This window comes from Glandiceps talaboti, chromosome 3 (genome assembly GCF_964340395.1).
Source record: "Glandiceps talaboti chromosome 3, keGlaTala1.1, whole genome shotgun sequence".
Taxonomy (NCBI): Eukaryota; Metazoa; Hemichordata; class Enteropneusta; family Spengelidae; genus Glandiceps; species Glandiceps talaboti.
The window spans coordinates 16,935,780-16,947,066 of NC_135551.1; the positions used below are offsets into that span (position 1 = coordinate 16,935,780).

Genomic DNA, 11,287 nt, shown 5'->3' on the forward strand with positions numbered 1-11,287 from the left:
TGTATACGTATACACTACTTATACCTATCCATAGACATGTTACTTGCTATGTTTGTTTGCGAAAACAACATTTTATGAATATGGTATTCCCGCTAATTATGCTAATTAATAAAAAATCTCAGTTTTCACCATATTCCACAACTTACATTTTTCTAGACTTTGATATATTGTTCAGCACAAAATTCTGAATAAGATGCACTAAAAATAATTTCTGTTGCAATTATGATGTCCGGGTCAAACCTGATTTTGACTGGACTATTATACATGTAAGTTTTAGTCTTCTGTTAATGCTACTAACATTCTACGATCACAGTTAAAGCCTATCCTTGAATGCATAGCGAGCATGTTATCAAGAACCAATAGATCCCCTTTCTGCATTTGAAAGCCTACGGCAGATTGCCAGTGGACATCACGAATATGTTGTATGACTTCAGGTTCTACTTCACTACCATCACCGTATGAAGTATGGTGCGGATACATCTTTAAGGGTTGTTCTTTCGGCTCCACTCCAGGATGATCGAAGAAATATGATCCATGGTGGATTGTTATTTGATTGAACCAAACTTTTTCACCTGTTTGAACAGAGAACGTTTATTCTGTGCGATCGTTACACAATTAAAACAAATTCGATCTTCGAAAACTTGTGTTCTACCACAACATGTCGACTCAATCCGTGTAGTATGTGTTTATTCTTTCAAAACTAATGACATGTCTGTCTGTCTGACTGACTGACTGTCTGTCTGTCTGTCTGTCTGTCTGTCTGTCTGTCTGTCTGTGTATACAGTTTCTATCTGGAGCATTCATAACACACCTGTAATGGGGTGATTCCTAAACGCAGGCAGAGTTCGCCAATGTACCAATGTTCCGTCTTCTTTCCATTCATATCCATGTCTGTTTTGTTCCAGAAATGTTTGCACGTCATTCCGCTTATCAGTTAGGAAGGCCTGGAGAAAGATAACTTCATTCAATATATCTGAATGCAAACATCTGATAATAAACCAAAGAGGCGAGCATCTGTGAGTGTACATTTGTATATATATATATATATATATATATATATATATATATATATATATATATATATATATATATATATATATATATATATATATATATATATATATATATATATATATAGTTTTGGTAGTACTGGAACTCTTTCTTGGGTGTAACTCGGAGTTTCACGCATATTGCGATCATCAGACACTCGTGTCTGATGATCGCAATATGCGTGAAACTCCGAGTTACACCCAAGAAAGAGTTCCAGTACTACCAAAACTATTACGCTCTGCCACTGCGGTATAGAGCACTGCCTTATAGCAGATTGATACTCACCGAGTTATATATATATATATATATATATATATATATATATATATATATATATATATATATATATATATATATATATATATATATATATATATATATGTTTATAATATACCTAGTGATAATGCTGTGCCATGATTCGCTAGAATCAGTCACGTGATAGGAAAATAGAATGACTATTTCTCTAGGGAAATAGTTCCATCAACTTTTACATGGTCACGTGACCACCGCGCGTTCACAGCAGGTCAAAAATGGCAGCTTCTGACGATGTCGTCTGCCACCACGAGTTCACAGCATGAGGTATATTATAAAACACATATTGCCTGGCCTATATTCGGGCTATAGCACCCGTTCATTACCCCCTCGTGACTGTGAGTTACCAGAATCACATGCTATTTCCCTCGGCCTTTGGCCTCGGGTGTAATAAACGGGTGCTATAGCCCTCATGGCCAGGCAATATGTGTTATATATATATATATATATATATATATATATATATATATATATATATATATATATATATATATATATATATTTAATGTTTGTCAATTTAGGGTGGTTTCCTATTTAACTAACTAAATGTATGTTTATTACATGCTTTGTGCTAACAGGCGCAGGGCAATATCCTACTAGCATTGCCCTAATAGAGTGTACTCACAAAGTAAAATGTAACAGCATCCATCATTGCAAATATTAAGAAAACAATCGCGCGAGCAAGAGTCGAATTCTACCACTTACCTGTTGCCAACTGTTATACGCATCTGGAGCGTTCACCCTTGAAGGTTTACGTGAGTAATACGTAACTCCAAGTTTATCGATCTTTTCAACAATCGATGAGTCAAGTTTCTGAAGTATCTCTCTGTTGTTGGCTAGAGCGTTTTCACCACCTCCACCGGTTGTTGCAGGTATATCGCAGTAAAACATTATCTGTAAAAATTGAATTATATCGTTGGTATATATTCACCATGCAGGTATACGTACATTGAATGAGTTCTCATTGTTATCTCAATGGTACCATCAAATATCTCACACGAAATTTCACGAAAAGCGAAAGCAAAATGTTTACGTAAATAATTGACATGGCAACTAGATGAAAAGTGCTGCTATAAATAGCTTGTTTTCAATACTTCTCACAGCTCATCACATGTTCACATCTTATCGCATATCATTAATCTTTGGCGATAATTACAACTGGCGAAATAACACGTGTGCTTGCTTGCTCGTGGCAATCAGGAATGAGACAAAGTTCTTGCAAAGACACACAGTTTAATTGATGTCGATAACTTGTCAACAAATGGGATCCTGGATCCTATAACCCTGTTTACTGATTGGATCCTATATGTGTTAGTTTTTACAAATACGTGACTGTTGGTAAACTACGTTTATCAACTGACAATTCTCATGTTGTTTGAAGAAAAAAAAACAAAGTCGTTCAACATTCTAATGCCTCCTATATATATATATATATATATATATATATATATATATATATATATATATATATATATATATATATATATATATATATATATATATATATATATATATAATCTTCAAGCATGAATGTACGGGGTTCAGAAGGGGACTGTATGTAAGCAAGGTGCTAGCTGTTCCCACGCAGTGCCTTCCACGCACAATGAGAACAATTAAAGTGCATTGATTTTTGACTCTCAAATTAAGGGATAATCTATCTGCTAGACCACGGATGTTCTTCCGATAGAATACGACACACCACCAAACATCGCTATCGAGGATGGGACATCCAAGTTCGGGCAAATTTCGTTCGCTTATAGTATCGAAAGAAAGCCCAAAAGTCTAGCAGAAAGACTAATTAAGGGACGGGTTCGCATATTAAGTACCCCAAAATTCTGGGGTATTGTAGAGAGCATGGAAGTAGAACCCCGGGGTCCTACTTCCATGTAGAGAGTAAGTAAAACCTCTGCGAAGTTGTAATGATTATGAGACGAAAACAATTATGAAGATTACATCATTCTGTCAAAACACAGGGCAAAATCAGGCAGGGAGTTAAGTCTTGCTGCTAGACGTTCGGGCTTTCCTTCGATACTGTTACGAGTCACACATCGTAAACAATTGTGTCAAGTAATTATTCAGTATTCTACAATTGACAAGAAAACACAAGTGATAAGGTCACATTGATTAATGAGACAGAGCCGGGTCAAGTAATGTTATTCTATCCTAATGAGTAGAGGTCACATGTTATGACAAAGTGATAAACTGTGTCCGAATTGATTCTGTCCGAATTGACAGCTGTTTAGCTAAGACTATTCTAGAGAAATTCATTAAACTGTCTATTGCTGAACTGAATTAATTATATTGATAAACACTTACTAAATAAGGATAAGAGAGTAACTTTTGTTGTAAACAACTTGTTTGTTAATCATATTTGTATTACGGAATGAACGATGTTTTAAATAAAATGTTGATGACGTATACGATTCAAGAGCAATGGAATTTGTTTCAAGAAATACTTGTCAGATTGGCGTGGAGAGCTTGAGGCCAGACCAGTGGGTTTTAGATGTGCTGCGAGGACAAGTCTGGCTGAAATGGAAATCTATCGTGAGTTCCTGGTACGTACATACAGAAGTTTAGTCGGATATGCGATATGAGAGTGATTTGAGTGTTGTTACTTGATCTGTCAGCTGTGTGCGAAGACAAGAAATAACATAGGGTCAACATTTAATTCAGCGTCGCCTTAACAATACTCTAAGCGAACGAAGTTCGCAGTGAGGGTTTGCCCGAACACTTGGATGTTCCATCCTCGATAGCCATGTTTGGTCGTGTGCAGTGTGTGAAATTAACACAAAAAAGGTCCTGGTCAAAAGGACCAACAGAGATTTAAGCTGCTGGTCCTGGTGGAAAACTGTTGGTCCTTCACATATCGTCTTTGATAGATAGATACACGTAATTTTTTATCGGCAACACGCAATAGATAGTGATTCTCACTAATACATCCGTGTTCTCACCTTCTATGTTTCCAATGATGACGTCGTCATAATCGCAGTTGGTCATAGTGTGTCATAATTTTTTACTCCAGCCAGTAATGTGCTGATGATACTAGTACTGTACGTGTTATTGTGAGGGCAAGTTCATGGGCGACATTCATCAAAAAACAATTAGATATGCACAAAATCAAAGTTTCAATATACAACGTACATGACCGTAACTGCATCGATTCGAAATTGTGATGAACGCATCAACGTAATATTGTAAGGGGTAGACCATTCGATATCCTGGGGGGGGGGGGCTTGGAAGATTGGTGGAGAGTCATTATTTTTTTTCCCCACCTGCTTGCCTGAGAATAATTTTTTTTCCTTCGCCTATGCTGGCAACTTTTTTTTTCTTTGCTTCTTTAAGATATCCGGATTTTTTTTACGTCAATGTTGAACACCTATATTTGTTGCCACAATTTTCTGTTTAGTTTTCGCACAGGGTAATACAGAGAGTAAAGAGATGCTGTTCTATCAAACACAGATTTTATTTAGAAAACTACATATTTCATACATGTTTGATTTTCAATTAAATAAAACATCGTTGACAGTTTTTACGCCATGGCATGGTGACACACTGAAAATACAAATCGGAAACTTGATTGGTGAGCTCAAACATTCAGATAGACTGGTCAGTTTCTCCAGCTTGGGGGATGGGGGGGGGGGGTCAGGGTTTTTTCCATTGGGCCGACAAAAAGTCACTGATCCCCCTGAATAAAGTTTCATAGCATCTGACAATAAGTTGTAGAGGGAAGAGCTTTGAGACTGGGATATGTCCACCTCTTGTGTGAGTGTGTGTGAATGGGGGGGGGGGGTTCTAGGGCCTGGAGGATTTTTACTTCTAAAGGCAATGTTTAGGTTATAAGGCCCTATTCACAGACACTTTCAGACAATCATTTACAAATTTTACAAGACAGCTCTAACATGTAAAAAGCAACTCTGTGAGGTTGAAACATTTTTGGAATAAAGTTTCATAGCATCTTGACAGTAAGAGTTGGAGGAAAGAACTTTGATTTGAGACTGGAACATGTCTACCTCTTATGGGCGGGGAGGGGGGTCCTAGGGGATCTCCCCTAGAAGCTTTTCAAGTTGTTTTTTTATACCAATTTTAGTGAATCTTATTGTTGGTTTAACGAATGAGTGGCCTGGGGTGATGGAGTCCAAGTGGTCCCCCCCCCCGCCAGATCTGCAGTTTTTTGTTTCTATTTAGGCAATTTTTATGTTATTCATAGCCTCTGAGATATATATTGCCAAGCATCGAAAAGCTAAAGTAATTATAACTTTTTACATAAGTTTTCCATGTTATAAAAGTGGGCCTGTAACATTGGTATAGGGGCATTGATATTGCATGTATAGTAAAGTTACTGATGTGTTAGAGCACTTTAGGAGGTTATGGGGTGATGGCGTCCAAGGGGTCCCCCCCCCCTCGCCAGATCTGCAGTTTTTTGTTTCTATTTAGGCAATTTTTAGGTTATTCATAGCCTCTGAGATATATATTGCCAAGCATCGAAAAGCTAAAGTAATTATAACTTTTTACATAAGTTTTCCATGTTATAAAAGTGGGCCTGTAACATTGGTATAGGGGCATTGATATTGCATGTATAGTAAAGTTACTGATGTGTTAGAGCACTTTAGGAGGTCATACCTAGTGTACAATAGAAACTTGAATTTGAGTTGTGGTGTCGATACATACAGTGTCTGAAATAGGAAGTATATCATCCCTTTTGACAAATGCATACTGAAGAGACTAGAAAAATTTAGATTAAGTTCTATTATAAACTATCCAATAGTATGAAGATTACCATTACAAAACATTCAAGTTCACTTTTGCGCCAAAGCAAAGTGTAAGATAAGTGAAGCACTGATTGTGAAACAGCCAAGCACTTACATGGCATGTTCTGTAACTAGTGTTGTAGCTAGGTAATACATGTATTATATGTATAATTTTATGTATAGTTATGTTTGAACCCTTACATGAAGCAATATTTAAACCATTTATGAAAGAAACAGAGACAAGAACAAATATATATATGTACCACAGGCTAACGAAACTGACTGGTCCCTGACATGTGTTTGAAACTGTTTGTCATGATTTGACAAGTGTCCTGGTTGGAGAGGTACGAGCAAGTTGAACAGTATACTCGAACTTGTGCATCATTTCCCTGCCAAGACATTTTTTTCTAGCAGCAGTGGTCCATATTTTTTTTTCAAGCAAATCCATTTGGCATCTTTTTTTCCCCGAAATCTTCCAAGCCCCCCCCCCCCCCGGATATCAAATGGTCCACCTCTTACCACGTGCAACATGCTGAGAAGTACTCCCGAGCCTGTTTCATATTAATACTCGTATTATGCGTATTGAATAATCTACGAATGGCATAACGTCATTACAAAATCGCCGCATATCATGTCATCATCTCGCATCGCAGTATTGCATATAGTCATCTCATGTAGTCATGTCGCATGTAGTCATCTCATGTAGTCATATCGCATGTAGTCATCTCTTGTAGTCACATTGCATGTAGTCATCTCATGTAGTCATATCGCATATAGTCATTGCAGTATTGCATATAGTCATTGCAGTATTGCATATAGTCATTGCAGTATTGTATTTTCGAATATTGGCAGGCATTCTACGCTATAGTCGACCGCCAACACATATGGAACATGTACTATTAAAAATCATGTATAGAACACGCAGGCCGGTGGTGATAATACAGTGGTCGGTCATTTATACATTGTCATACTAGTGTAATGAGAAGATAAACAAGTGGTCCCCACATATTGTAGATTTCCTGTGCATTGAAATATAGACAAAACTTTCCCACAATGGACAAGTTTATCTATCGAGTAATATAAAAGTCGAATGTAAACCTATAGTCTTCCTGGTCCTAAAATAAACTTACAGTGTATGGATTATATGTTGAGTTTTGGGCTGAAAATCGCCACAGAACATGACCTTACAGCAGGACATAGAAACGTCTTCACTGAATAATTCCAACAGATGTGCTCGTGGAGTTTGTATTTTAGCAACTCCACTTGTGCACGGTGCTGACTGGTTGGGAGAATTTTTCTAAATCTATTGAACGTAAAAAACTTTATTATGGACTCGGTTTTGAAATCTAAACAAAAGAAGTCATCTGAGTATTTCAGAAGAACCGGGTCAATACCATTTAGAAAGGTGTCAACCGTCTTTCGCCGTGGCGTATTGTATTGTCTATGGTACCTATTGATTCTGACTCGGACCACTAACAGTTTGATACTATGATAGTGACATGAAGTAGACTTTTTTCGGCACCCTCAAAGCCAGTTTTCATTGTCCATCACTGATACAGCAACGTTCGGATCAGAGGCTTTTCTATATATCTCCAGCAATGGTTGTATTTGTGACACCCCGGAGTGGCTGATAGTACGAACATGCACACTCGCATACTCATAATAATCGTAATAATAATTTATTTTTTCTGGTATTCATGGAGTCGGCATGCTCAACACTGTTCAAACTTGGACAACAATATTTGTATTTGTATTTCATAGTTTTGGTCGGTAGTCTTTTGGGAGGCTTTTACAAAATTCCCAAATGTCCATCTTGTTCTGTGTTGATAAACTTGTAGCCACATTGACGTTGTTACACCGTGTGCAGAGTCTATGGTCACACGGACGTTCTCTATACGTTTGATTCAATGCAAATTCTCACAGTTTCTTGTAATAATGACATCGAAAAGACTCATCAAGAATAAAATCAAACTCTGAAAAAAATAAACGGCACTCAAGTACACTTATTTTATGTGACAATCGAGCATGTTGGCGGTAATCATGATCAGAACCTAACACTTGATATTTGCGCCGTGATGCTACGACATGTGATCGGACTATCGGAACGCATATTGTAGGACTGAGAGCTAGATCAGAACATCGAACAGGCCACAATAAACAGTCCTCAACACGTAGCTCAGTAGCATGCATTTGCGATATAATTATTGGCTCAGAATGTTTTGGGTTTTTTGACAAATACATGGCACAACGTCTTGGAATATTTTTAGTCAAAAAGTTTGAATGGTAACTTATGGAATGTGAAAAAAAAAAAACATTTAGTGTTGCGTACAACACAGCTGTGTGAATACTCGAGTCACGGGACATGCAAGTACATTTACAGTTTATAAATTATATAAACACACAGTATACAATCGTGTATTCAACTCATTCAGTATATTTCAACCGGGTATGGTAAAACATTAGTTACTCTCGGTAATCCAATTCAAACCCCTTTGTTTTATTTCTTTTGTCTTACGTCTTACCACTATAGTGATTCCCAGCTTGGTCGTTAATTATTCAAGATTACGTTAGGATTACGTCGTTTGGGTGGAGAAATGCATAATTACATGCAAATGAACCCGTGTGATTAACTTACTATTATGTACAGTTTTGTACTTGGTATTGAATGTTAACGCACAGGAAGAGTATTCCAAAAAAAGATTATTTGGGTGGGGGGTACTTGAAAATTTATTTGGGTAGGGCGGTACTTGAAATATTTGGGGCTTTGGCAGGGGGGGGTACTTGAAAAAAAATTGCGTCGAGACATGAATATTCACCGTGGCCATAGTACATAGTATTAGCATGGAAAGTGGGTTATACTTCCATGGTATTAGTAACTACTGGTAGCTACTTGTCACTCCTCGTTAGGACGTAATAACGACGTTTTTTATTTTGATTTCGCCCCTTAATTTGTTGAACACAGATTCGTTTAGTTTCTGAAGCGATACCTCTGCTGTACTCTGTCTGTGGGGTTGATTTCTGTTCCGTGTGTTCAACTGCGACTTTATGGCCCTCTGATTGACCGTGAGTGTCTAAAATTGTCGGTAACAAGTACAAAGGGGCCCTTTGAATTGTTGCAAAAAGATGACTTACACGACGCAACATTTAGTCCTAATTCTGCAGCTTGTATACGTTGTATACGTTAGTTGTACGTTGATAACATGTTTATTGCCACAGGACAAGTTATATGCCTTTGATGAACATTATAACAGTCTCCCTACTACTACATTCCATAGAGTTGTTGGTCAGAACTTGGAGTGCTCAGAAACTCTTGGTCCTGGTTGAAAACTGTTGGTCTCGGACCAACGGACCAGCGTTAATTTCGCACACTGATCTTGTGTTGTATTTTATCGGAAGAACATCTGAGGTCTAGCAGATAGACTAGCAGAGAGTTAATTTAGTTCGTACCTTTGACGGAAAGTTATCCAAGTATGCCATTTCATTATGTGGTTCTATGGTATATCCAGGAGGATCGCTGTCCGATGCCGTCATCACCCTTTCAGCTACTTCTTTTCTGGTTACAACCCCGGCCTGGTACGTACACTGTTTATAGCCAAGCCTCTTGCAAAATGTTGAATAGTCCGTTGAGTTTTTCAATGGGATTCCCCGGAAAAGGATACTCCCATAAACATGAAGGTGTCGATCGAGGAGCTGTCGAGCTGAGCGAGCTAAAATATCAAAACTTGAACTTTTATCTGCGTCTATTACCTGGTTGCAATCAACTTCATATACCGCTGGTTGGTTAACCTTCGGAGTGGCAAGAAATGTGGGGAGATTGTTTCCAGGTAATGTAGAACCAGATAACCATTTCCGCCAAGCTATCGGAACTGGTGCTGCTCCCACGGGCGTTGCCAGTTGTTCTGTATACCTGAAAAGTGAGTCGGCTGACTGCAAGTTACCATAGTCCGAAAATTTACGTAATGTCGATATCGTGTTTCCGACGACCAGGCGAAACCGTGGGCTCACAGTCGTTATTTTCAATACCCTCATCTCGGTAGCAAGTTAACTGAAATGTGAGGAAAGGACAAAAACTTGAGTCGGAACCGGTACACTCGTTGTACAGGGAAGATGGGACGGTAATGACTATCTGTTCTATAGAAGAACACCGACTTGATGGTTCGCCCTTGGAGGAATTATACTGTCAGGAATAATTCCTCCAAGGTTCGCCGAACAATGGACACAAAGCTGTACGGCTTCTCTAATCTGAATAACAACACGTCATCTACCATTATTAAGGGGGATGTCTTTCTCTGTGTCTGTCGTGTGTGTGTGTGTGTGTGTGTGTGTGTGTGTGTGTGTGTGTGTGTGTGTGTGTGTGTGTGTGTGTGTGTGTGTGTTTCTTTAAAACGGCTGGCTCAATTATCACGTATGTATTAACCCCTCAACTGGGTTTTCACCTAAGCACTTATACTGACAGTCAACTACGATCCCCTCGTTAATGAGATATTCATATGCAAACACGGACGTTAACCTGAATGAACGCGACTTAAACAACAATACAGACTCATTAGTCTTTTGACAATATTTAACGTCATTGAAACCATCTGTAATTCTATATGCAAATCTTTAGATTCCACCAATCAAAAATTGTGGTATTGCCCAGACACTGCAGCAGTAGCCGGCGGTTTTAGAAACAGGTGTTCTCTCAATTTGAGAACATTGTAGCGTCATTGACTAACGTTGTAAGACGCTGGCATGCAAATTATAATGAGATGTCCATTGAAATATTGAAGTATTCAGGTTAAATCATCCTTAACGGAAGACAAACTTTGCACTGTATCTAGACAAAGAGTAGAAATGTGTTGATTGGGAAGGGCGTTTAGAGACTTCTCTCTAAGATCTAATATTTCACTGACCTAATAATTAGAAAGTACGAACCATGAAAAATAAAAGGTCGAAATATTCACGGAAATGAACCGTTAATCCTCATTCGACATGCGTTCGTAGGTTGTCTGGTCTGGTTGCTTTCAAAGTGAAAGTGAAGAACGGTAATGGTGCTACTTATGTTCTGTATTAATTCCATGGATTTGACAAGCCATTTTCGTGGCATTCTTTTTATTTGTCAGAGGTGAACTCGAGATTAAAAGTAGTAAAACATAATTAAACATGTACCTGGAATTCAAATAGCTTTGGTGATT

The 11,287-nt window shown here is 38.1% G+C and overlaps 1 protein-coding gene across 1 annotated transcript; it reads right to left on the bottom strand.

Moving 5' to 3' along the window:
- Positions 1 to 273: 273 nt before the first annotated feature.
- On the bottom strand, positions 274 to 10,139 carry LOC144433129 (dapdiamide synthesis protein DdaC-like). Its single transcript, XM_078121439.1, has 4 exons — positions 9,558 to 10,139; positions 2,068 to 2,256; positions 812 to 944; positions 274 to 572 (listed from the first exon to the last, which is right to left on the bottom strand). Exons 1-4 carry the CDS (start codon positions 10,137 to 10,139, stop codon positions 274 to 276), a joined length of 1,203 nt encoding a protein of 400 aa, XP_077977565.1.
- Positions 10,140 to 11,287: the final 1,148 nt, after the last annotated feature.